Source organism: Ornithorhynchus anatinus, chromosome X1, assembly GCF_004115215.2.
Source record: "Ornithorhynchus anatinus isolate Pmale09 chromosome X1, mOrnAna1.pri.v4, whole genome shotgun sequence".
Taxonomy (NCBI): Eukaryota; Metazoa; Chordata; class Mammalia; order Monotremata; family Ornithorhynchidae; genus Ornithorhynchus; species Ornithorhynchus anatinus.
Window position 1 is genome coordinate 55,476,357 of NC_041749.1, and position 25,657 is coordinate 55,502,013.

At 65.4% G+C, this 25,657-nt stretch overlaps 2 protein-coding genes across 3 annotated transcripts; both read right to left on the reverse strand.

Annotated features, from left to right (window-relative positions):
- Positions 1–318: 318 nt before the first annotated feature.
- HDDC3 (HD domain containing 3) lies at positions 319–1,773 on the reverse strand. Its single transcript, XM_029049857.2, has 4 exons — positions 1,632–1,773; positions 1,477–1,532; positions 1,131–1,371; positions 319–571 (listed from the first exon to the last, which is right to left on the reverse strand). The coding sequence occupies exons 1-4, from the start codon at positions 1,750–1,752 to the stop codon at positions 441–443; spliced, it is 549 nt and encodes a 182-aa protein (XP_028905690.1). The 5' UTR covers positions 1,753–1,773; the 3' UTR covers positions 319–440.
- A 1,701-nt stretch (positions 1,774–3,474) lies between these two features.
- Positions 3,475–23,830, reverse strand: NGRN (neugrin, neurite outgrowth associated). Of its 2 annotated transcripts, none has more exons than XM_039910299.1 (17): positions 23,784–23,830; positions 21,151–21,427; positions 20,542–20,582; positions 19,277–19,395; positions 18,992–19,122; positions 18,678–18,834; positions 18,441–18,584; positions 17,803–17,888; positions 17,065–17,296; positions 15,471–15,655; positions 14,871–15,059; positions 13,094–13,271; positions 12,705–12,890; positions 11,955–12,276; positions 11,177–11,429; positions 5,894–6,004; positions 3,475–4,337 (listed from the first exon to the last, which is right to left on the reverse strand). In XM_039910299.1, the coding sequence occupies exons 2-17, from the start codon at positions 21,414–21,416 to the stop codon at positions 3,704–3,706; spliced, it is 3,234 nt and encodes a 1,077-aa protein (XP_039766233.1). In that variant the 5' UTR covers positions 21,417–21,427; positions 23,784–23,830; the 3' UTR covers positions 3,475–3,703. The 2 variants fall into 2 exon arrangements, with proteins under 2 accessions (XP_039766233.1, XP_039766232.1); XM_039910298.1 differs by having other exon boundaries at positions 13,028–13,271.
- Between the last annotated feature and the right edge of the window lie 1,827 nt (positions 23,831–25,657).

Below are 25,657 nucleotides of genomic sequence, written 5' to 3' on the forward strand. Positions count from 1 at the left end.
CTCTCCTACGCGCTCGGGACGGCGCGCCGCACCCAGGGAGTGCTCGAGAAACCCGACCCGTCGGCCGGGAAGGCGAGAGCGGCCCGAGCCCCTTCCGTGGACCGTCACCCTTCTCGGAAGCTGACGGCTAAAAAGAGGATGCTCCCTCCCCCTCCGGACTCTAAGCTCGTCGTGAGCGGGGACCGTGCCCGCTCGGTGGGTCCGCCGTCCTCTCCCAAGCGCTCGGCACAGCGCGCCGCACCCGGCGAGCGCCCGGGACCCGCCCCGGACCGACGGATCGACACCCGGAGGCGACCCGTGAGTAAAGAACACAAAACGAGCGTTTCCACCGGCTTCTATTTCGCCCCGGCCGCCGCCCGCCGGGGCGGGCCGGGGCCGGGGCCGGGCCGGAGCGGCGGGTCTTCCGCCGTCCCCGCGGAGGCGACGACGTCGGCTCGGGTTCACGGCGGGACGCCCCGCTCCTCGAACAGCTGCCGCAGGGCGGCCTCCATCTGCGGGTTGGTCCCCCGCAGGCCCCTGACCACCTGGGCCGCCCACTCGAAGTACTCCTGCACCCGCTGTTCGGACCAGCCTGGGGCGGGGGAGGAGACGGGCGGCGTCAGCGGCGGCCCGGGGACCGGCGAGGGCCGCAGGGGAGGCCTGGCGGGTGGAGCCCGGGCGTCGCGAGGGCCTGGGTTCTAATCCCGGCCGCGCCACTCGCCTGCACCGGGACCTCGCGCGGACTACGTCCTTAGCCCGGGGTGGGGGAGCAGACGGGCGGCGTGAGCGGCGGCCCGGGGACCGGCGAGGGCCGCAGGGGAAGCCTGGCGGGTGGAGCCCGGGCGCCCCGGGTTCTAATCCCGGCCGCGCCACTCGCCTGCACCGGGACCTCGCGCAGACTACGTCCGCGGCGCCCGGGCCTCGGCTGTAAGACGGGGACGGCGGGCGGGAGCCCCAAGCGGGAGCGAGCCCGCGTCCGTCGGGAGCCTCCCGTCCCTGACGCCGGCGGCTCGGAAAGGTGACCGGCAGGGGGTAAGCGCCTAACGGGTGCCGAGAAGGAGGTGGGAGGGTGGGGCGCGAGGTCTGCACGTGCGTTCGGGGCGGGGAGCGGGTGGCGTGGTTTGGCCAGGCGGTCCTCCCTGGCCCCGTACCCACGGGGGCGCAGCGGCGAAGGTCCCGCAGGTTGTGGAGCTTGTCGGCCAGGCGGAGCAGCTTGGCGCCGGGGCTGCCGCGCCCCGCGCCCTCCACCTGGCGCCGCTTCCTCTCCGCCTTGGGCAGCTCCTTGTCGTCCGTCACCTCCTGCACCAGGAGCCTCACCCGCGCCCCGAACCGCCGCTCCAGCTCCTCCGCCGTCGTGTCCGTGTCCTCCAGCGTGTCGTGCAGCAAGGCGGCCTGCCGGCGGGGGGAGGGAAGGGGAAGGGACGGGACGGGAGGGGGAGGGGGCGGCGGGGAGGGGGGGAAGGGAGGGAGGACCGGCCCCCCGGGGACCCCGCTTACCTGCAGCACCTGCACGTCGGTGACTCCCGCCTCGTGGCTGAGGATGCGCGCCACACCTGGGGGAGGGGCAGGGGCGGGTGGGGGCGGGGCTCGGCCGGTTCTGCGCGCGCGCGGCCGAAGGGCGGGGGGGGGGGGGCAGGGGGCGGGGGTCGCACCGATGGGGTGGTTGATGTAGGGGGTGCCCTCCGGGTCCTTCCGCCGCTGCTGCCGGTGCTTCTGAGCGGCGAAGTCGGCGGCGTCCAACAGCAGCAGCAGCGCCGCCTCCGGGGAGCTCATGGCGGGAGGGCGGGAGGGCGGGAGGGAGGGCGGGAGGGCGGGAGGGAGGACGGGAGGGAGGACGGGAGGACGGACGGACGGACGAGGCGGGACCCGCCGCCTCCTCGCAGCGCCCCCGCCAGGCTCGGAGGACCCGGGCCCCGCCCCCCAAGCGCGCCCTCCCCGAGGCCCCCCCCCGCGCAGGCGCAGTCCCCGGCCAGAGGCCCCGCCCCCCGCGCAGGCGCAGTCCCCGGCCAGAGGCCGCGCCCTCCCCGCGCAGGCTCAGTCCCCGCCAGAAGCCCCGCCCCCTGCACGGCCCCGCCCCCTCCCCGAGGCCCCCCCCCGCGCAGGCTCAGTCCCCGGCCCCGCCCCCCAGCCGCCCCCCGCGCAGGCGTAGTCCCCGGCCAGAGCCCGCCCCCCCCCGCCCGCTCCACCCCGGCCTCCGTCACAATGAGGCTGCTGCTAATGACGCTTATTGGTTAAGCGCTTAGTGTGCGCTAAGCACCGCTCTAAACCCTGGGGCGGGGCCCACGGCCTTAGCCCCCCTTTTCCAGACGAGGCCGCCGCGACCCGGGGGACAGTAATGTTGGTCTTTGTTAAGCGCTCACTATGTGCGCGGCGCCGTTCTAAGCGCTGGGGGAGATCCAGGGTCATCAGGTCGTCCCACGTGGGGCTCCCCATTTGACAGACGAGGGAACTGAGGCCCAGAGAAGTGAAGTGACTCGCCCACAGTCACACAGCTGACAAGGGGCCGAGCCGGGATTCGAACCCGTGACCTCCGACTCCCAAGCCCGGGCTCTTGCCACTGAGCCACGCCGCTTCTGTGGGTCAAACGCTCGGGCCGGGCCAGGGCCTCTACGAGCCGATCGGGTGGGACACCGTCCCTCGCCGGTCTCCTCGTCTTCATCTCCGCTTTACGGATGAGGGAACCGGGGCCCGGGGGGGGGAGTCATGAGACTTGCCCGAGGTCACACAGCAGACGGGCTGAGGAGTCAGGATTCGCACCCAAGTCCTTCCGACTCCCAGGCCCGGGCTCCGCCCGCACCCTCCGACCCATCTGGACGACACCTGGGGGGGGGGGGGGGGCGCGCTTCAACCGACCCTGTTCATTCAATCGTATTTATTGAGCGCTTACTATGTGCAGAGCACTGTACTAAGCGCTTGGAATGGACAAATCGGCAACAGATGGAGACCGTCCCTGCCCATTGATGCTGCATCCTCCCAAGCGCTTAGTACGTTGCCCTGCACGTAGTAAGCGCTCAAACAAATCCCACTGATGACCATGAGCCCCCAGTAAGAGCTCAATAAATACCAGTATATTTAATAGGAATTATATAATGATAAAAGAATACACGATAATAATTATAAATAAAGGGAAGCAGCATAGGCTCAGTGGAAAGCGCCCGGGCTTAGGAGTCAGAGGTCGTGGGTTCGAATCCCGGCCCCGCCACCGGTCAGCTGGGTGACCTTGGGCAAGTCACTTAACTTCTCGGTGTCTCGGTCACCTCATCTGTAAAAGGGGGATTAAAGACCGTGAGCCTCACGTGGGACGACCTGATGTCCCCGTCTCTCTCCCAGCGCTTAGAACGGTGCTCGGCACATAGTAAGCGCCTAACAGATACCAACATTATCATCATTATTATTAGTTACTATTACCCCCGACCGCTAGGAGCCGCGGGCGCTGGGTACCGTGGGCCGGGTCCCGGGAAAAGCTCGCGTCCCGCAATGACCGTCCGGGCGACCTTGCGGGCCGCTGCTTCCCGCAGCGTTTTTTATTTTATTTTGCAAGTAAATAAATCGTCCTGATAAAGCACCTATCCGTGACCCAGGCGTCTCTCCCTCTCTCTCTCTCTCCCTCTCTCTCTCTCTCTCTCTCTCTCTCCGCTCGATCCCCAGGGCCGACTCCGCGTCCCCAGCCGGCCGGGGTCGGCCCCGGCTCGGCCCCGGCCCGGCTCCGGCGCCCCCGGCCCGCTCAGATCCTGTAGAGGAAGTTCCCGTTGCCGTCGAAGAACTCCCTCCCCTTCTGAACCACTTTACCGCCGAAGTCTTCAGCCCTGGCGTTCCTCGAGCGACCCTGCTGGTCCTCGCTCTGCCGCTCCGAGACGACGGGTGAGGCGGGCGAGGGTCCCTCGTGGCCCGAGGGGGGCGAGGCCCGCTGCTTCGGCCGGGGCTGCCGGGACGCGGGGGGCGCGGGCCCGGGCCCCTCCCCGGCCGGCCTCCGCCCCGCCCCGAGCTTCTCGTTCCTGGCGGCCGGCCCGGCGTGCGGATGCCTCTCCGGCACCGGGCCGGGCACCGGGCAAGCCGAGCCGCCCGTCGGCTCGGGCTCCTGCATCCCGGCGGCGTCTCCGCGGAGCCCGGCCTCCCTCCCCGACGCCAGCAACGGGGCCAGGACCGGGAGGGCCGGGGCGGCGGGCAGGGCGGCCCGGGGCTGGAGGCGGCCGCCCATCCCGGCTCTGCTGAGCGCCTTCCGGTCCTGCCTCAGGCTCCGGGCGGCCGTGGGGACGAACTGGCTTCTCAAGACCCTCTTGATGACGTCGGGGCTGACTCCGAAGCCTTGGGCCAACCTGGGCACCGGCCACTCCTCGGGGAACTCCCGGAGCAGGTGCCTAGAGGAGGGAGCCGAGAGCGGGGAGGGTCGGTCCGCGGCCGCGGAAGGCTCCGCGGGATGAGGGAGGGCCCGAAGGCCAGGGGGCCACGGGGCCTAGGGCCCGTCCCGCCCCAGGTCGGGGCTTCTCTGGGCCTGGGTGGCTTTCAGAGCCGCTTCCGAGTTCTACAAAAGTCCCGCCGAGGGGTGGAGGTGGCCGGCGTCCCCAGGGACGGCCCCGCACCGCTTCTGCTCCGAAAGCCCGAAGGAGGACCGGGGAGGGGGTGATACCAAGCGCTCAGTACGCTGCTCCGCACACAGTAAACGCTCCGTAAATACGACCGAACGAAGAGTAACAAAGCTGCCACCAATAATAACTACAGCACGGGTCGCACGCTTACTCCGTTCCAAGCGCTTCTCTGAGGGTTGGGGTAGATACGAGCTAATCGGCGCGGACGCAATCTGTGTCCCACGAGGGGCTCACGGTCTTCACCCCCAGTTCACAGATGAGGGAACCGAGGCCCAGAGAAGCCAGGTGATTTGCCCAAGGTCGCCCAGCAGCCACGAGGCAGTGCTGGGATTAGAACTCGGTCCTTCTGACTCCCAGGCCCACGCGCTCAACTCACTAGGCCCCGCTGATTCTCCACGCCGGAGCCACCAAACCGACCCCGGGGTTAAGTTCTTCAAGCTGCCCCGGGCAAAAGGTGAAACTGGCCCCCGGGGCGGACCTGGTGCTAACGAGGAGCGGCGTGGCCCCGGGGGGGAAAGACCACGGGCCTGGGAGTTGGGAAAACTCCCTAGGAATACCCTGCTGTGACACCCTAGGAAAACGGCTTAACCTCTCTGTACCTCAGTTCTCTCATCTACAAAAATGGGGATTCAAAACCTGTCCTCCCTCCCACTTGGGTTGTGAACCCTCGGTGGGCCCTGATTCTCTTGTATCATCTCTCCCGCGGCACAGCACGGGGCTTGACGCACGGTAGGCGCTTAACGAATGCCAGTAACTGGATGGCTGCAGAGCACCTCCCCCCCCCCCGAATCCAGCCATGTCCACCTCCACAGGCCGCCCCAAACCGGGGAGGTGACCGGCTCAACCACACCCAATAAATACCAGCCGGTGGCTGGCTGACCAGGCTTCAAGAACCCCTGGAAGGGTTGGGGGGGGGTGTCGCAAGTAGCCCCCAGAGCCACTTTTTGGGGGGCAGGACGGGCCACCTGTTAAGCGCGACGCACCAGGGACTGTACAAGAGCGCTGGGGTAGGGTACAGACTCATCAGGTTGGACACGGTCCACGGCCCACGAGGGGCACCCGGTCTCAATCCCCATTTTCCAGAGGAGGTCACTGAAGCCCGGAGAAGTGAAGCGACTGGCCGCAGGCCACCTGGCAGACAAGCGGCGGAGGCGGGGATTAGGAGCCAGGTCCTTCGGACCCCCAGGCCCGCGCTCTCTCGGTTAGGCTGCGTCTCTAGGAGCTGCAGGGGCCCGGGGCGTTCCTGGCGGGGGCGGATCCTGAGCCCGGAGGCGTCCAAACGGGCCGGGATCGGGCCGGATCGGGCCGGGGCCGGGGGGAGCGCTCACCGGATCTGCTCCATGGCCTCCCTGGTCAGGGTCCTCGGAGGCCCGCCGGGTCCCTCCATCTGCCTCCGGAGTCTCTGGAGCTGAATCGCTTTCTGCTGCCGTCTCAGGGTGCTGGGGGAGAGAGTTCGGTCAGCGGGCAGCGCTGGTTTTTTAACTCCGTGCGGGGCACTGTACTAAGCGCTCGGGAGCAGCCGATGCCACGGGATTAGCGGTGACGATAACGGTGGTATTTGCTAGCCCCGTGCAAAGCGCATACAACGGAATCGGCAGTAGGCCCGGTAATCTTAATACTAGTGGCATTTACTTAGCCCTCACGAGGTTCCAGGCATTGTTCTAAGCGCTGGGACAGAGACAAGGTCAGCGGGCTGGTCGCAGTCCACGTCCCACACGGGATTCGGTCTTAACTCCCAGTGAGGTAACCGAGGCCCAGAGAAGAGACTTACTTGCCCGAGGTCACGCAGAAGACAGATGGCAGCGCCAGGATTAGCACCCGGGTCCTCGGACTCCCGGGCCTGGGCTCTGACCACCAGGCCACGCTGCTTCTCTAAAGCCACCCGGCCTCACCCTGTGTGCCTTCCCAGGGGCGGGGACGACCCCATCAATCAGTGGTCTTTATCTTTTACGGTATCTGTCAGGCGCTCGCTACGCGCCAAGCGCTGCTCTGCACACTAGGAGAGATACAAGCCCATCAGGTTGGACACGGTCCCTGTCCCACATGGGGCTCACAGTCCAGGCACGGAGTGCTTACTTTGTGCTGAGCGCTGTACCGAGCGCTCGGGAGAGGACAACGCAAGAGAATTAGCAATACTAATAGCAATAACGACGACGGTGGAGTCCGTTACGCGCTGGCGAGGCGCCAGGCGCCGAACCGTACGCCGGGGTGGATACAAGCACACCGGGTTGGCCGCAGTCCCTGTCCCTCACGGGGCACGAGATCCTAATCCCCATTTTACAGATGAGCTAACGGAGGAACACAGAAGTGAAGTGACTCGCCCCAAGTCACCCAGCCGACGAGTGGCGGAGCCGGGATTGGAACCCATGACCTCCGACGCCCAAGCCCGGGCTCCTTCCACTGAGCCACGCTGCTTCTCTGCATTAATAGGAATAGACGACGTAATTTTATAACGCCTCGCTCAATACGCGCGGGGAACGCGTCTGCTAATTCATTCATCCGATCGTGTCTTATTAAGCGCCGTGTGCAGAGCGCTGTACTAAGCGCCCGGGAAAGTACACTTCAACAACAAACTGTGACAATCCCTGCCACAGTCTGGGGGGGGGGGGGAGAGACAGACATCAATACAAATAAATAAAACGACAGAAATGTATAGGGCCTGGGCTTGGGAGTCAGAGGATGTGGGCTCTAATCCGGGCTCCGCTACCAGAGAAGCAGTGTGGCTCAGTGGCCAAGAGCCCAGGCCTGGGAGTCAGAGATCGTGGGTTCGAATCCTGACTCGGCCGCTTATCGGCTATGTGACTTTGGGCAAGTCACTTCACTTCTCTGGGCCTGTTGCCTCACCTGGAAAATGGGGATGAAACCTGTGAGCCCCACGTGGGACAACCTAATGACCTTGTATCGGCCTAGTGCTTAGAACGGTCCTTGGCACATAGCAAGCGCTTAACAAATACCCATAACTATTATTATTATTATTGTCTGCTGTGTGCCTTTGGGTGAGTCACTTCACTTCTCTGGACCTCAGTTCCCTCACCTGTAAAATGGGGATGAAGACTGTGAGCCTCACGTGGGACAACCTGGTGATCCTGTATCACCCCCAGCGCTTAGAACAGTGCTCTGCACACAGTAAGCGCTTCACAAACACCAACATTATTAGTATTATTACCCTGTATCTACCACAGTGCCTAGAATAATAATAATGGTAGTATTTGTTTAGCTATAACTATGTGCCAAGCACTGTTCTAAGCGCTGAGGGAGGGTATACAAGCTGATCAGGTTGTCCCATGTGGGGCTCACCGTCTCCATCCCCATTTTCCAGATGAGGTCACTGAGGCCCAGAGAAGCGATTTGCCCAAAGTCGCCCGAGCCGGGATTAGAACCCAAGACCTCTGACCACCAAGCCTGGGCTCTTTCCCCGGAGCAGCGCTGCTTCTCAGGCTTAGAGCAGTAAGTGCTTAAGAAACACCACCATTATTAATAATGGTGGTGTTTGTTAAGCGCTTACTATGTGCAGAGCACTGTGCTAAGCGCTGGGGTAGACACAGGGGAATCAGGTTCACTGGAAAGAGCACGGGCTTTGGAGTCAGAGGTCATGGGTTCGAACCCCGGCTCTACCACTTGTCAGCTGTGTGACTTTGGGCAAGTCACTTAACTTCTCGGTGCCTCAGTTACCTCATCTGTAAAATGGGGATTAAGACTGTGAGCCCCACGTGGGACAACCTGATTCCCCTGTGTCTACCCCAGCGCTTAGAACAGTGCTCGGCACATAGTAAGCGCTTAACAAATACCAACATTATTATTATTATTATTATTATTATTACGTGGGGCTCAGTCTTCACCCCCATTTTCCAGATGAGGTCACTGAGGCCCAGAGAAGTGAAGTGACTTGCCCACAGTCCCCAGCTGACAATCATAATAATAATGCCGGTATTTGTTAAGCGCTTACTATGCGCAGAGCACTGTTCTAAGCGCTGGGGGAGATACAGGGTCATCAAGTTGTCCCACGTGAGGCTCACAGTTAATCCCCATTTTACAGATGAGGTGACTGAGGCCCAGAGAAGTGAAGTGTCTCGCCCCCAGTCACACTGCTGACGAATGGCAGAGCCGGGATTCGAACCCATGACCTCGGACTCCCAAGCCCGGGCTCTTTCCACTGAGCCACGCGGCTTCCCCTGATAATAATCCCCTAAATAATAATGCCCTAATACTAATAATGATAGGGATGGTATTTAAGCGCTTACTGTGTGCCAAGGACTGTTCATTCATTCCATAGCATTATTGATTATGATTGAATTATCGAATAGCAGAAGCCGGGACCTCTGACTCCCAAGCCCGGGCTCTTTCCACTGGGCCACGCGGCTTCTCTAGGCGCTGTTATTATTATTACTATTACTACAAGTGGCGGGGGGCGGGAGGGGGGAAGCATCGTGCACCGCGTCGAGTACAGTGCCCCGCACCCAATAAGCGCTCAGTACATGGGCCGCGCCGGTTGCTTTAAGGAGCGGGTCCTGGGGGGGGGGGGCGGGGCCGGCGCGCGCCCCCTCCCCGCGCGCCCCCTCGCCTCGCGCCCGGCGGCGGCTCCAGTGCGCCTGCGCACCTCGTCACCTCCCGCGCCAGCCGCTCCTCCGGCTCGCCGCCCTCCTCCTCCTCCTCCTCCCAGTCCGGCTCCCGGTCCCGGTCCCGGTCCCGGCGTCCGGGCTCCCCTCGGTCGAGCCCCCCGCGGCCGCCCGCCGCCCACCCGGCCGCCCCCCGCCTCCACACGACGGGCCGGAGGAACCGCCAGAGGCCCCGTGCGGCCGCCATGACGGCGCAGGCGCGGGACGGCGCAGGCGCGGGACGGCGCAGGCGCGGGACGGCGCAGGCGCGGGACGGCGCAGGCGCGGGACGGCGCAGGCGCGGGACGGCGCAGGCGCGGGACGGCGCAGGCGCGGGACGGCGCAGGCCTCGTTGCCCCGGGAACGCCGAAGCCCCGCCCCCCGGCCGGCGCAGGCGCACAAGCGGCGTGGAACTTGGTCCTATCGATTGCGGAGCGCTCACTACGTGCCGGGCCCCGTCCTAGACGCCGGGGCGGAGCCAACCCAATCGGGCTCACGGTCTCCACCCCCGGTTAACGGAGGTCACCTTGTAGCCCCCAGCGCTTAGAACAGTGCTTTGCACATAGTAACCGCTTAATACCATTTTTTTCTTTTTATTTTACTCTGGGCCAGGCGCCAGGCACGGTCCCACATGGGGCTCACGGTCTCAATCCCCATTTTAATAATAATGTTGGTATTAGTTAAGCGCTTACTACGTGCAGAGCACTGTTCTAAACGCTGGGGTAGGTGCAGGGGAATCAGGTTGTCCCACGTGGGGCTCACAGTCTTCATCCCCATTTTACAGATGAGGGAACTGAGGCCCAGAGAAGTGAAGGGACTTGCCCAGTCACACAGCTGACAAGTGGCAGAGCTGGGATTCGAACCCATGACCTCCGACTCCCAAGCCCGGGCTCTTTCCACAGAGCCACGCTGCTTCCCATGATAATAACGACGATGGTGGTATGTGTTAAGCGCTTACTATGTGCCGAGCACCGCTCTAATGATAATAATAATAATGTTGGTATTTGTTAAGCGCTTACTATGTGCAGAGCACTGTTCTAAGCGCTGGGGTGGACCTAGGGGAATCAGGTTGTCCCGCATAGGGGCTCACAGTCTTAATCCCCATTTTACAGATGAGGTAACTGAGGCACAGAGAAGTGAAGTGACTTGCCCACAGTCACACAGCGGACAAGTGGCAGAGCTGGGATTCGAACTCATGACCTCTGACTCCAAAGCCCATGCTCTTTCCAGTGAGCCACGCTGCTTCTCTAAGCGCTGGGGTAGATACTAGGTCATCGGGTTGTCCCGCAAGGGGCTCACAGTCTTCATCCCCATTTTACAGAAGAGGGAACCGAGGCCCGGGGAAGTGAAGTGACTCGCCCAAGGTCACACAGCAGACAAGCGGCGGAGCCGGGATTAGAACCCATCGGTTTCGGACTCCCCGGAACCCTGCTTATCCACTCCACAGATGTGGCCGCCCGCGGCCGGCTACTGGGGACACCGGGGCTACGGGTTCAAAACGCCACGGGCTGATGACCCGCCCCGGGGCGGAGAAGGACTGACGTTAGTGCCCCGCCTCCCGCCCCAAAAACCGGGGCGGGGAGCGGGCGCTGGTCGGCTCCCGGCCGCCTCAACCACTGCGTTGTCCGTTCCGCGCTTACCCCGCGCCAAGCGCTGCACTACGTGCTGGGGTAGAGACGAGATCGTCAGGTCCCACGTGAGGCTCACGGTTCTCAGCAGGAGGGAGAACGGGGTGGAATCCCCATTCCGGGGACGGGGGAACTGAGGCACGGAGACCTGAAGTGACCTGCCGTGGCACCGTCACGCAGCAGGCAAATGGCAGAGGGGGGACTGGAACCCCGGCGCGTGCTCTTCCCACTGGGCCGCACTGCTGGTCCTTCCCAGGCCGCGCTCCACCCGGAGTCTGGTGGTGTCCCCAGGACCCACGGTGCACACGGGCTTCACGGTGCCCCCGGGGTTCCCGGCGTACACGGGGCTCTCGGCGCACGCGGGCCTCACGGTATACACAGGGCTCACCTGGGGCAGTTGATGTCAAAGAGGCTGAGCGCGGCGGAGGACTGCAGGAGCAGGGAGGAGGCGGGGCTGGGCAGCCGGGCCCGGGCCGGGGGCCCGCCCGGCAGGTGCGTCCCGGTGGAGAAGCCGGCCCACGCGGCGCCGGCCTCTCTGGCCGGCCGCGGGTAGCTGCGCCCGGGGGTCAGGGACACGGGCACCAGCCCCGCCAGGCTCCGACTCACGGCTTCCAACCCGCTGCTGGACTGGCTCTCGGCAGCTGGAGGACAGAGCCCGCGGGGATGGAGGGGCTTCCGCCGGCCGCCCCCCTCCCCGCCCTCTCCTCCTGAGGGACCCCCAGGGAGGCCCCCAAGGCCAGTGGAAATCATGGCTTCCGGACTCCCGGGGGGCCCCGGCGGAGCTCTTCTTCTTCCCTCGCCCCCACTGGCGTCTTCCTACCTCGACCCCCGACAGCCCTTCCCGGTCCCACCCCGCCGCTTCCCCCGCCTAAGGGATAAGGTCCCTCCGGCCCCCTCTCCCCCGGCCACGGCACCACCTGGTGCCTCCGGCCTCCAGCTGGTGGGCCGGGGAGGGTGGACGGGGCCGCGCTTTCGGGACCCGGCCGGGACGGGGAGTTCAGCGGAGCGGGGCCGGGCCCCGAGGGAAAAGGGTCCGGTCTTGGGGAAGGCCGGGAGCGGCGGGCGCCGAACCGACGCCACGATGACCAGAGGCGGCAGCCGCTGGGGCAACGTTCGGCTCCGGAAAGCTTTCCCGGGAAGCCGGCGGGGCGGGAGGGGGTACTCACGGTTTTCCAGCCGGCCCCTGGCGCTGGCAGACTGATGCCCCTCTGCCTTCTTCGCTGCCAGCGGGCGGGGGGGGTTGACCACCGAGGTGCCCCTCACCCAGGAGAGGCTCTTGGGGTCCAGGTGGCACTGGGAGGAGTGGGGGACGGTCACCCGCATCCCGGCTAACGGCCCCAGGATGCTGGGGCTGAAGTGGCGAGGCCGGGTTAGCGGGCTGAGCTCGGGGTCCAGCTGGATGGACCGCGTCCTCAGGATGGTCAGGGGCACCAGGTTCACGGTCGCGTGCAGCTCCCGCCCCCCGAACACGTCCTGCAGGAATCTGGGCTGGAGGAGAATCATCGTAATAATGACGGGATCTGTCAAGCGCTTACTACGTGCGGAGCGCCGTTCTAAGCGCTGGGCTAGATAGAGGGCAATCGGATTGTCCCGGGTGGGGCTCACGTGTTTTAAACCCCATTTTCCCCGATGAGGTGACCGAGGCCCAGAGAGGCGAAGTGACTTGCCCGGGGTCGCGCGGCGGACAGGTGGCAGAGGCGGGATTAGAACCCACGACCTCTGCCTCCCAAGCCCGGGCCCTTTCCGCGAAGCCCCGCTGCCTCTTTAGGAGAGGGGCGGGCCGTGACCACCCGTCGCGGGGAGGCTTCCGCCCGGCCACCTCGGACCCCGTCGGCCCGCGGGGCCCCCCGACGGCGCGGGTCCTCCCCCGCCGTTCCCCGGGGAGGCCGCTCAGAGGAGGAAGCCGGGGCCCTGACCTGCCTCTCGGGGAAACGGGCCTGCGGCTGGTACTTGGAGCCCAGCAGGCGGGAGAGGTGGTCCGCGATGCCCAGGCTCCGGATGAGATCCTCCCTCTGCAGGAGGGCCCTCATCCGCTCCAGCTCCTCCTCCTCCACGATGTCCTGGGGCTTCATGGTGTTCAGCTGTGGAGGCTGGCATGGGAGCTGCCGGAGAAGGGCGCAAGGCGGGGAGGGTTACCCGGGGCGCCCGACCGCTCCCCGGCCTCTCCCCCGCCACCGGCCCCGGCCAGGCCCGGGGCTCAACCTCCTGGCCCCGGAAGGAAGGAGAGGGCGAGCGCTACCTCTTCGGCGGCTGCTCCTCCCGCCTCCCGTTCCGGAAGCCCCACTGTCCTCGGCCGGGGCGGCACCTGCTTGTCCTGGGCCTGGGAGCCGACGTAGGTCATGCGAACGAGAGGACCCTTGGCCCCAGTCCAGGGCCTGGCTTTTTCCTGGGTCTGCTCGCCCTGGCTGGCCTCCTTGTCCTTCTTTCTCTTGCCAGATACCTCTCGCTGCTCCTGCTTCAGGCGGATCTCCTCCAGCTGCTGCCTGGCGGGACAGAGCAGCCCCCCGGGACTGGACGGACAGGACACCTTGGTGGGGGGGAGGGAGGGATTGGGGTCTGGGGCCCTGGGGACAGAGGGAGAAGGGACCGAAAGACGTCCCCGGTCCTCCCCGGGCCCGCCCTCGGCTAGCGTGACCAGACGTCCCCCTCTGGGCCCGACGGGCACGATCCGGGGGGCGGTTCCGTCCCGCCGGCCATCGAGGGGGGGCCCGCGAGGGGAGCCTACGGCTGCGGAAAGCTCCCGCTCGTTATGGCCAAGGCACCTGTCTGCTAATTCCGTTGTACCGGGCTCTCCCAACCACTCGGTACAGCGCTCTGCACGTAGTTGGTGCTCAATAGATACCAGTGGTTGGTTGGCAGAGAGAGCGACAGGAGGGCCAGCAGCGGGGAGGAGGAGGGGAGAAGAGGCAGTCCAGCCTCCCCATCCTCTCTGGGGGCAATGCCCGCCACCCCCACCCCCCCCGCCCACCACTGCTGTAGCTACCACTGTGGCCGAACACGTCTGAGAAGGGGTTCGTTCGGGGTTTGTTCCGTTGCGCCGCCCCCAAGACCCCCCCCCCCCGCCCCCCAAACTTCTATAATTTGGGAGACCCTTAGTCTGGGAGGGCAGGGACTCCGGTGGCGGGCAGCTCAGAGAATGGTCCCGTTCCCATTTTTTTCAAAAAATGGTATTCGTTAAGCGTCTTCTACGTCCCAGGCCCCGGACTAAGCACTGGCGTACATACAGGCTATTCAGGTTGGACACAGTCCCTATCCCCCTATGGGGTTCACAGTCTCAATCCCCGTTTTCCAGATGAAGTACCGAGGCAGAGGGAAGCGAAGCGATTTGCCCAAGGTCACGCAGCAGACAAACGGCAGAGCTGGGATTAGAATCCAGGGCCTCCTGACTCCCAGGCCCGTGCTCAATCCGTTAGTCACCAGCTAATTGTATCTGTTGAGCACTCACTGTGTGCAGAGCACTGTACTAAGCACTTGGGAGAGCAACTGTAACAGCCCCTGCCCAAGACGAGCTTGCGGTCTGGGGGGGGGGGGGATGGGCATTAATCAAAATAAATTCCTAGATGTGTACGTCAGTGTTGTGGGGCTGGGAGGGGGGATGAAGAAAAGGAGCAGAACTAGGCCACGCTGCTTCTCCTCTTCCTCCCCGCTTCTTCTTTCCCTCGGTCCCCGTATCTCGCACCTATCCCCGTGCTTACCGAGATAGTTGACACAGGCTTAAGACTTAATAAACACCGCCATCGTCGCTAGCCCGATAATAATAAAAGAATAACGCCACTGGGCCGTCCTCGCCTCCTATCCGGTCCCTCTCTCTCGGTTCCCCTGACGCCCCCACCAGCTGCCTTTCCTGCCCTTTCGGTCCCGCCGCCCGAAACGGGTCCCTTTATCGGCCCGGTCCCCAAACCGGACCAGAAGCGGGCGGCTGCGGGGACGAGCGCCTCCACCCTCCGGCCCTCGACGGTCCGACTTCCCCTCGACCCTTACGACCCGCTGCCCCGGGAGAGGACGTGGCTTTGGGAGAGAGGGGCGCCGGGGGGGAGGCCGCCAGCCCCCTCGCCCCGAGCCCGCCTTGGCAGGCCACGTACCTGGCACACTCCTCCCTGGCCTTGGAAGCAGCCGTCTCCTGGAAGAGGGAACCGTTGTATTTGAAGAAGGGCGTGTACTTGTCGGCGTTGGGCCCAGGGTAGATGCGCCGGTAGCCGCCCAGGTGAGAGTCCTCGTACTTGATCTCCTGGTCCAGCCAGATGGCATTGGACAGCTCCATCTGCTCCCGCCTGCGGGCCTCACACACAGCTCCCCTCAGTGCGGGGTGCGGCCGGGACCCCCCCACGTGCCGCTCACGCCTCCGGCAACTCCTCCGTCCCTCCGGCCCACCCCCGGCCAGCGCCCGGGGCCGGGGATCCCAACCGGGCCCTGCCCTCCTCCTCCTCCCCCGGCTCCTAGCGGCCAGCCCTCCGGCACCCAACCCCGGCCCACTCCGGCTTGGCTCCCGGCGGTCTTCCCTCCCCGCAGGTGGGCACCGGGGGCGGCCCGCTCCCGCCACCTTCCCCTTCTGCTGGCCTCCCCGCCGTGGCTCTGCTTCCCCAGTTCTCGCCACCGGCCCGCGGGGCTCGCCCGGGGCGGGGAGGGGGTGCCGGCCGAGCCCCGCCCTCCGGACGCTTCCCTGCGTCGTCCCCCCAGGGTACCTGGCTTCTCGGGGCGGCTGGTGGCCCTGCGTGAGGCGCTCCTTGACCCTCCGCTTGTCTTCTTCCAACACTTTCTTCTTGTCGCAGCTCTGCAAGTTGACGAGGGTCATGGCGTCGCAGAGCAGGGCGTCCTTCACTTCCCGGTCCAGGCGTGAGTCTGTGGTGAAGCTGGGCGAGTGGTTCACCTATAAGATAGCTCATTACCCTGCTTGACTCCCTGAGCCGGGCCGGGGACACCGGGGCTGGGGACCGCCGGGCCGGGGTCGCCCGGCAGGGTCGGGGGCCCCCGGGCCGGGGACCGCCGGACCGGTGATCACCGGGCCGGGGGCTGCCGGGCTGGGGTCACTGGATGGGGGACCGCCGGGCTGCTGATCACTGGACCGGGGCCACCGGGCTGGGAGTCGCTAGACTGGGAACCTCTGGGCTGGGGACCGCTGGACCGACGATCGCCGGGCCGGGGCCACCGAGCTGAGGTCCCTGGATTGGGGACCGCCAGGCTGGAGATGCCCGGGCTGGGGACTGGCAGGCTGGGGCTGCCAGGTTGGGGACCTCTGGACTGGTGATTACTGGGCAGGAGCCGCCAGGCTGGGATCTCTAGACCGGGGGCCACTGGGCTGGCGATCACTGGGCCGGGACCTCCAAGCCAGGGTCACTGGGCCGGGGGCCACTGGGCTGGGGACCGCTGGGCTGGAGGTCCCTGGCATCCAACGGCGGTCTCCGCGTCAAACCGAAACTCCTCGCCGTCGGCTCTAAAGCCCTCGGTCCCCTCGCCCCCTTCCTACCTCACCTCGCTGCTCTCCCACAACCCAGCCGGCACGCTTCGTTCCTCTAATGCCAGCCTCCTCACCGGGCCTCCACCTCATCTGTCTCGCCGTCGGCCTCTCGCCCACGTCCCGCCTCCGGCCCGGGACGCCCTCCCTCCCTCCTCCTATCCGACAGGCGATGACTCTCCCGCCTTGCCCCCTTTATTCATCCCCCCGGCAGCCTCCCGGCACCGAGGACCGCATCTGTAATTTACTGATCTCTATTAACGCCCGTCTCCCCCTCGAGACTGTAAGCCCGCCGTGGGCAGGGAACGCGTCTGTCATACTGTTATATTGTACTTTCCCAAGCGCTTAGTACAGCGCTGTGCACAAAGGAAGCACTCAATGAATACGGCTGACTGACTAGTGATCATCTGGGTGGGGGGGAGTCACTGGATTGGGGACCACTGGGCCGGGAACCTCAAGCCGGGGACCTCCGGGCCGGGGTCACCGGATCGGGGACCCCCTGGCCGGGGCCACCGGGTCGCAGGCCGCAGGTTGAGACGACGGCAGAGGGCTGGGGACGGGCGCCTCTCCCCCCGGCTTCCGTCCAGCACAGCGCCGCCCGGCCCAGAGGCCAACGGGCAGGGGCCGGGCCGTGCAGCACCCCCGGTGGGCCCGGCTCGGCCTCTCCCGGGCGAGGGCCCCTCGGGCCGCCCACCGCGGACTCCCCACGGGTGGCATTCGAGCGCCCGGGGCTCGGGAGCCGCCCCCATCCCCCGCCCCGCCCCACCGACCCGCCGCCGGGCGGGCGGTCCCCGGGGCCCCTCTCCCCGGCCCCCGGCCCTCGCCTCCAGCAGCCAGGGCTTCAACTTGCGGTCGAGGAGGATGTCAAAGCCGAGGATCTCAAAGCAGGCGCAGGTGCCGCCGCCCAGGTGCTGGGGGAAGCAGGTGCGGTAGTTGTGACGCAGGACCGAGTGGGCAGAGATGACGGTCTTGATGATGACGTCCTCGATGTCCTCCCACAGCTTGGACGAGTCGAAGCTGTGCTCCTTCAGCCAGGCGTTCAGCGTGGACAGCTTCCTAGGGGGTCGCAGCTCTTGGGCCCCCCGCACCCGGCCGCGGGGGCTCCCCAACCCCACGCCCGCCGGCCCCCAAGCCCGCCGTCCGGCGCCGGGCGGGACCCGGGCTCGTCGGGGGTGCCGCGTGGCGGGAGGCCCACGGTGAGGAGAGGCCGAGCCGGGGGAAGGGGGAGGCCCGGCCGTTCGGCCTCCGGGGCTCCTGGAAACCGGAGGGGCAGCGTGGCCCGGTGGATAGAGCGCGGGCCTGGGAGTGGGAAGGGCCCGGCTTCTGGTCCCGACGCCCCCTCACGTCTGCTGTGCGTGACCCGGGGGCGGGTCACTGAACTTCTCTGTGCCTCGGCTACCTCACGTGAAGATGGGGATCACGACCGTGAGCCCCCGATGGAACGCGGAGCGGGTCCGACCCGATCAGCCGGTATCTACCCCGGTGCTTAGAGCGGTAAGGGCTCGACAAATACCGCGGGAGGAGAAAAACAAAACCGAGGGCCAAGAGACGGGAGGAGGTACCTCTTGCTGCCTGTCGTGCTGTCTCGGATGAAGTTCTCGTTGTTCTTGTTGATGGCGTAGTTGGTCAGGTGCATGCAGACGTCGTCCTGGGGGCGGAGGGGGGGACCCTGACCAGCGTCCCTGGGCCGGCTCTCTCGGAGGCTCGGAGGCCGAGCGCCCCTCCGGGCCGTCCCGCCTCTCGGCTCGGCTCCCTGGCCTCCAAACTGCCCTCAGCCCTCCCCCGGGGCCGTGCGGGTTTCACTCCGGCTTCTCGGCTCCTCTCCGGGGGCTCCTCGGGCCGGGTCGCGAGGGCGGTCCCGGCACCCGGCACCCCCGAGCCCGTTTCTCTGTCCGTGGGGTCGCCCGTCCCCGGTCCTCTCCCCCGCCGGCGCTCGGCCGGAGCCGGGCTCTGAGGTTTCGAGGGCCTCCCTCCCGCCCCGACTCTGGCAGCCAGAGGAGGCGGTGGGGTTTTTCCCCTCCCACAGCTCGGGTCTCTCCTCCCGCTTTCCTGAGACTCCCTCGGCTCCCGAAGCCGGGATCTTAGGGCCGGGGCCACGGCCGCCGGAGCCGGGGGCCCTCTCCCGCCGTCGGGTGAGGCCCCGGGGCCACGTGGGCCTCCCGGGGGTAGGGCTGGGCTGGCGGGGGGCCTGAACGCCTACCAGGTTGCCGACGCTGGGCTCCACGTAGGGCAGGGTGGCGAAGCGGGCTAGGCCCTCCTCGTACACAAAGATCCGCAGCGGGTCGCAGGAGGTGATCAGCACGTAGACGCGCAGGTCGAACTTGAAGCCGTCGACGAGGAAGGGCTGCGGGAAGGGGGCAGCGGGGCCCGGAGTCGGGGAGGTCCCGGGCTCGGGGGCTCCCCGGGCTCGGGGCCGTGGGGGGGAGAGGGTCCCTACCTTGGAGATGTACTGCTGGCAGATCATGTGCTCTCCGGGCTTGATCTCCCGGGGGTTGCGGGTGATGAAGATGCCTCGGCCCCTGCAGCCGCTGTCCGGCTTGCAGATGTAGGTGCGGCTCTTCCTCAGGCGCCCGTGGGCCTGGAAGTCCCCGTAGCTGCAGGCGGGAGGGACCGGTCGGAGGGGACGCGGCACCCCCCGCCCGCCCCCTCGGACCGCCTCGCCGGGCTCCGTCCCCCCCCCCCTCCTCGGCCTCTCCTCTCCCGGAGGCTCCCCCGGGGCGGGGGGACCCCAACATCCCGCGGCCCACTGACTCGGCAGGCAGGCACCAGGTGCGGGGGAAGATGTTGTACTCGGCAGGGTGCAGCTTGTACATGCGGTTGAGGTTCCGGGCCAGCAGGTCTTTGCGGCAGATCTCCGTCATGCCTGGGAAGTGGTTGATTTTCTGGAACGCAGAGAGCGGGCTGGAGACGGCCGGCGACGGGGCGGGGGGTACCCCGCGACCCCTCTCCCACCGCCCGGAACCCCTCGATCCATCCATCCGTCCATCCCACCGATCGCTCGATCGACGGGCGCGCCTCTGGCCCGGCGGTGTTCACCTGAAACCTCTTCATGTACATGACCCGCTCCAACGAGACGGAGCAGTCGGTCCAGTACACCGTCCACTCCTCGTCCTCCCCGACCTCCTGCAGGCCGCACAGCCGGGCCGCCCGGCGCACTGCGGAGACAGACGGCTCACCGGGGGGGTTCCCTCGCCCCCACCCCCAAGGGGAGGGGGGATGGAACTGGCAGAGCCACGGCCACCTCGGGATAATAACGATAATAATGACGGTATTTGTTAACCTACGCGCCCAGCGCTGTTCTAAGCCCCGGGGGCGGGGCAGATACAGGGCAATCAGGTTGTCCCACGTGGGGCCCTCAGTCTTCATCCCCGTTTTACAGATGAGGCCCGGAGAAGTGAAGCGACTTGCCCAAAGTCACACAGCCGACAAGCGGCGGAGCCGGCATTAGAACCCTTGATCTCTGCCTCCCAAGCCCGGGCTCTTTCCACGCAGCCACGCTGCTTCTCTTCGCCTCGGAGGGCAAAGGAGGCTACCTGGGGAGGCCTCCCGCGATTCCCCTCCGGCCGCACGCACGGTTTTCCGGAGGAATCCCAGGAATCTCCCTGGGGCAGAGGGTATTTGCCACTTGAAATCTGGCCCAGCCACCCCGGCTCCATCGGTCCCAGAGGGAGGCCCGGCTGGCTCCAGATGCCACTCCCGACCCCCCGAGCCTACACCGCACCTGTCCTCGGCCGAGGGAACGGGGGCCTTTGGCCCCCGCCTCGCTTTTGACCGGGGAAGGGTGTTCCGGCAGGCAGCCCGCTGGGCCGGTCACTCTGATGCCAAAACCCGGCCCCACGGAAACCCGCTTCCGTTCGGGTCGGCGCAGTCCAGAGCCACCCTCCCTTCCAGCGCCGCCTCGGAGGACAAGGCGGGCCGGGCCCGGGGCAGGCCGCAAAACCGTTGCCCGGACGGGGCTCCCCGCGGGAGTCCGTGGCCGGTACGGGGCTCCCGGAGGAGAGGAGTCGGGGCGTCAGTTCCCTGGGCCCCGTGTTGCCCACCAGGGCCGACTGTCCCCAGAGGCACCGCCCAACGGCCCCCTGGCTGGGCCCGGGGAGGCCGCTGGCGTGTCCGGGGAAGGCCGCGGCTCCGGTCCGCACGGCTCCACTGGGGACGCCGGCACGACGGGCCCAGCCCGGGATGCCAGCAGACCCTTGGGTGGCGGACCCTGGGCCGGGGGCTGAAACGGCGGGGTCCCCAGCGGCGGAGCCCCTCCCTGCCCCACCCCTCCACCGGCCCCGGGCAGAAGGCAGAGGGCTTACCGCTCTCATATTTGCAGTTGGTCAGATTGATGGCCAGGAGCCTGCAAAATGGAGGAGGGTGGAGAGGAGAAGGAAAAGTTAAACGGGGGTGGGCGGGGAGCGCAGGGCAGAAGGAAGGAGCAGGAGGAAAAAGGGGATCCAGAAATCCCAATCCGGCCGGGGAAAGGCCCTGGGCAGAAGGCTTGGGCGACGACTGGATAGTCATCATGATTATGGTATTTAATAAGTGCTTACTATGCGTCATACACCGCTCTAAGCCCTGGGGTAGGTAGGGCTTAACGAATACCACGAAGAAAAAGAAGGAGCTCGCAGTCTAGAGCAGAGCCGACGGGTGTATTTTCCTTTTCTGTGTAGGCAGTCCTCTAGACTGTAAGCTTGCTGTGAGCAGGGAATGCGTCATACTCTGGTACGGTGGACGCTCTCAAGCGCTCAGTACAGTGCTTAGCACACAGTAAGCACTCCATAAATACCATTGACCGATTGGCGGTGAAACTTTCTGTGACTCCCCCACGCCCTCCCACAGGGACGATCCCCAGGCCCGGACACCCGCCCTGCACCCGGGGCCGTCCAGAGTTCCCTGGAGCTGGGAAGAGACCAGACCACCCCTACCTCGGTTTCTGCCTCTTCTTCCTGCTCCCGACATCCGAGTCCTCCGGGGGCCTGGCTTTTTTCAGGGGGCTCTGGGAGGCGGAGGTCGACGACGCCACGCTCCCGCAGGCTTCCCCGCCGATCTCTGAGGCGTCCCGCCCGGACGGGGACCCCGGGGAGTTCCCGTTGCCCGCTCCGTCGCTCTCCTCTTCCGACTCCTCCGACCGGCCTTCCCCCTCGCTGGACCCATCTTCCGTCTCGCCGGCTTCGGGCACCACCGGCTCCATCCTCCCAGATGCTGCGAGCAAGGCAGGACACACACGGCGGAGCCGGACAGAGATGAGCGAGGCCCGAGGGCTCGAGGGGCATCGGGGGTGGGGTGTCTCCGGGCGGGAAACGGGGCGATGGGGTTCTGGGGCAGGTGAGAGCCAACCTCCGCTTACTTTCCCTCCTTGGGGTCCTGATGCTGCGTTCCAAAATAACACTAATCACCGTGGTATCTGTACAGCGCTTACTATGCACCGAGCACCGTACCAGGTGCCGGGATCGATACGTGGTGCTCCCGTTTTGGGACTTCTCATTTTCGCCCTCACGACGACCCCGTGAGGTAGGCTGGGAGGCAGGTGTCATCGCGCCTATTTTGCAGATGAGGAAACTGAGGCACGGAGCGGTTAACTAAGGACACGCGGCGGGCCGGTCGTGGAGCTCGAACTCGAACCGAGGCCCTCCGGCTACCGGACCGGCGCTCTCCCGTGAGACCTCTCGGCCTGCCTGCCGGGACAGCGTCCGCGTGGCTGGAGGAGGAGGAGGTGGGGTTGGTTGAAGAGACCTGGAGACCGGGTGAGGGGAGGGGACCGGTGGAGGAGATTCACAGTTGGGCGGGGGGACGTGAGGGTTGGCTGAGGAAAGATGGGTACGCGCGTGTCAATAATAATGTTGGTATTTGTTAAGCGCTTACTATGTGCCAAGCACTGTTCTAAGCGCTGGGGTAGACATGGGGAATCAAACGGGCAAGCTCCCGTTGTGTCAAACGGGTGGCTACTCAACATTCTCATTTCTGAGCCGGTCGAGTACCGCCCTACGGCAGGCTCCCGCCCAGCACTTTATCGGCAGTGGCATTTACCGAGCGCTTACTGGGCGCGGAACACCGTACTAAGTGCTTGGGCGGGAGGATACCCGGTATTTCTAGACCGTAAGCTCGCTGCGGGCAGGGAACGTGTCTCCCAACTCCGTTCTGTCGTACCCTCCCAAGTGCTCAGGACCCACTAAGCGCTCAATGAATGCAATCGATTAAGGGCCCGGCCTCCCTGCGCCTCGGCTCTTTCCTCCGAGCTCCGGGGCTCACGCAGCCTTAGGAGGGGAACGTGAAGGCTCTAAAGTGAAGGGGGCCGTTAGGATCCCTTCCCTCGCACTCCTCCTTCCCCGCGGAACGTGTTTCAGTGGCGGGGGAGCTCGGCACGCTTCTGCAAAACGTCACTTATAGCACACGCCCGCAATGCCGTGAGCCTCAGTCTCCGGCATTCTCGAGCGCCGGCTGTGGACATCCTACTGAGGAGCCTCAGGTGCGAGGGGCACATCCGTCATCGATCGAGTGCCTAGCGGGCGCGGAACACCGTACTAAGTGCTTGGGAGAGTACGCTCGAATCGGCGGACACGACTCCTGCCCTCGGGGAGCTTGCCATCCAGCAGGGGAGACAGACACTTTAGGGAAATCCGGGTACGGGGGAGGAATGAGGTGCAACTCTACCGACGCGAGCGCTACGTTGTCGCTTCGGAGGGCCGGGGTGGCTGCAGATTGAGGAGAGCCACCGTGTCCAGCCGGATCTGCCTGGACCTCGGTACTTGGCACCCAGTGAGCGCTCACCAAACACCGCGATTATTCCTCTTATCGATTGGGATGAGAGGCTAATCACGGGAAGACCCTCCCCGCCCGGGAGAGTAGGGGGACTGTGGTCCGTGGGGCGAGGGATGGTGGAGGACGGGCTCCGGGAGCGGGGTGACGAGGGGCGGGCGCACGGGCCTGGGGGTCGGAAGACCCGGGTTCTCGTCCTGACCCTGGGCAAGTCAGTCGCCGTCTCCGTGCCTCAGTTTCCACCGCTGCTGCAAAAGAGGGACCGAGGCCCCGTTCTCACTCTACCTTGAGACTGGGAGGCCCATGCGGGACGGGGGCCGTGTCCGACTTGACTGCCTTCTATCTACCCCAGTCCTCCTAAGCGCTCAGCATCTACCCCGGTTCTGATTGTTAATATTATGAGTCGTGAGGCTGAAGGGAGGGTGATGGGGGCGAGGGAGGTGGGCGATGGGGGGGTCGTGAGAAAAGGGGCAGGTCAGAAGGGACGCGGGAGAGGCTCTGTGGGCCCCGGTGGGAGGGAAGGGGCTCATTCAGGCTCCCCACGTGGGGGGCGGAGGCTCTGGGTTCTAATCCCTGTTCTGCCCCCCGTCCGTGGTGGTGGTGGTGGGGGGCCTGGCCAAGCCTCTTCGCTCCTCTGGGCCTCAGTGACCTCATCTGTAAAATGGGGATGCAGACCCGATTAGCGTCTATCGACCCCCCCCCCCCCTCCGGCTCCTAGGAGGAGGCGCTCAAACAAATCCCGCTGAAAACCTAAAGGGGGGGAGGGTGGAGGGGGGAAAGCCGGGCGTCCCGGCTCCCCTACCGTCCAGCGCTTGGCCCGGCGGAGCCGGCTGGGCTTCCCGGGCGCCGGGGACCCCGCCGCCGCCGCCGCCTCCGCCCGCCCCGGGCCCCCGAGCGGCCCCCGACATCCCCGCCCCCGTCGCCATGGAGACGGCAGCCGGGCCCGCCCGCCCGCTCCCTCCTCCCATTGGACGGCGGACATCTTGGATGCGGCCGTCGCCTAGGGGACGGCGAAGGGAGCCGAAACCCGAGCCCCGACCGAAGCCCCAGCCGAAGATGACGTCGAGAAACGGCCGCGCGGCCTGCCGGGAGATGCGGCCGTCGCCTAGGGGACGGCGAAAGGAGCCGAAGCCGAAGCCCGAGCCGAAGATGACGTCGAGAATCGGCCGCGCGGCCTGCCGGGAGATGGAGTCTCCCTCACCATCTCTCTCCCTCCCTCCCTCCCCCCAGGGCCTGGTTCAGTGGCAAGAGCCCGGGCTTGGGAGGCAGAGGTCATGAGTTCGAATCCCACCTCGGCCACCCGCCAGCTGGGTGACTGTGGGCCAGTCGCTTGACTTCTCTGGGCCTCAGTGACCTCACCTGGACAATGGGGATGAAGACTGGGAGCCCCAAGGGGGCAACCTGATCACCCTGTAATAATAATGTTGGTATCTGTTCAGCGCTTACTGTGTGCGGAGCACTGTTCTAAGCGCTGGGGGAGACACAGGGTCATCAGGTTGTCGCACGTGAGGCTCACTGTTAATCCCCATTTTATAGATGAGGGAACTGAGGCCCAGAGAAGTGAAGTGACTTGCCCACGGTCACACAGCTGACGAGTGGCAGAGCCGGGAATCGAACCCATGACCTCTGGCTCCCAAGCCCGGGCTCTTTCCCCTGAGCCACGCCGCTTCTCTGATATAATAATATTCTCTCTTCTCTAATAATAACGGTGGAGGTTTCCTCATCTGTAAAATGGGGATCAAATCCTACTCCCTTAACAAATACCGACATTATTCATTCATTCGATAGTATTTATTGAGCGCCTACTATGGGCAGAGCACTGTACTAAGCGCTTGGAATGGACAAATCAGTAACAGATAGAGACAGTCCCTGCCCTTTGACGGTCTAATGGGGGGAGACAGACAAGAACAATAACATTATTATGATTATTTATTATGCGTCCTGTTTTCCCCCCGCGTTCAGTGCGGTCCTGTGCCCTCGGTAGTTGCAGTAAATACCGCTGCTGATGATGGTGATGAATGTGCTGGTTCCCTGGGCCGGATTTGCGTTTGGTTCCCTCTCGACTGTAAACTCGTGGCGGCCAGGGGACGTGCCCACCACCTCTGTTGTAGCACGCTCTGCCAAGCGCTCAGTACGGCGCTCCTCACAGAGTAAGAACCCAGCCTGCGCACTGGGCTCCTCCAGTGCTAACCTTCTTACTCGGCCTCCGTCTGGCCGGTCTCTCGCCGACCCCTCGCCGGCATCCCGCCTCTGGTCCGGAACGCCCTCCCTCCTCCAATCCGCCAGATAATGACTCCCCCTCCCTTCAAATCCTTATCGAAGGCCCATCTCCTCCAAGAGGCCTTCTCGGACTCAGCCCCACTTTTCCTCATCTCCCGCTCCCTTCTGCATCGCCCTGACTCGCTCTTCCCCTCTTCCGGCCCCACAGCGGTGATGTACACATCTGTAATTTTATTTATTTGCATTGACGTCTGTCACCCCGACTCTAGCCCGTGAGCTCGTTGTGGGCAGGGAATGCAACTCTTCGTTAATAAAAATAATAGTGAATAACGATGGTATCTGTTAAGCCCTCACTATGTGCCGAGCACCATTCTGAGCGCTGGGGGGGTAGATACAAGGTAATCAGGTCGTCTCGCCTGGGGCTCACAGTTTAATCCCCATTTCACGGATGAGGTA

Bases quoted from the DNA above. Each gene is read 5' to 3' on its own strand.
- HDDC3 (XM_029049857.2), bottom strand. From the start codon at position 1,752: ATGAGCTCCCCGGAGGCGGCGCTGCTGCTGCTGTTGGACGCCGCCGAC. The intron at 1,372-1,476 runs GTAAGCGGGGTC...CCCCGCCGGCAG, and splicing joins CCGACGTGCAGGTGCTGCAG to GCCGCCTTGCTGCACGACAC. The intron at 572-1,130 runs GTACGGGGCCAG...CCCCCGCCCCAG, and splicing joins TCGCCGCTGCGCCCCCGTGG to GCTGGTCCGAACAGCGGGTG.
- NGRN (XM_039910298.1), bottom strand. From the start codon at position 21,416: ATGGAGCCGGTGGTGCCCGAAGCCGGCGAGACGGAAGATGGGTCCAGC. The intron at 18,835-18,991 runs GTCAGTGGGCCG...TCCCGCCTGCAG, and splicing joins ACCTGGTGCCTGCCTGCCGA to CTACGGGGACTTCCAGGCCC. The intron at 11,430-11,954 runs GTGAGTACCCCC...TCTGTCCTCCAG, and splicing joins CAGGGGCCGGCTGGAAAACC to CTGCCGAGAGCCAGTCCAGC.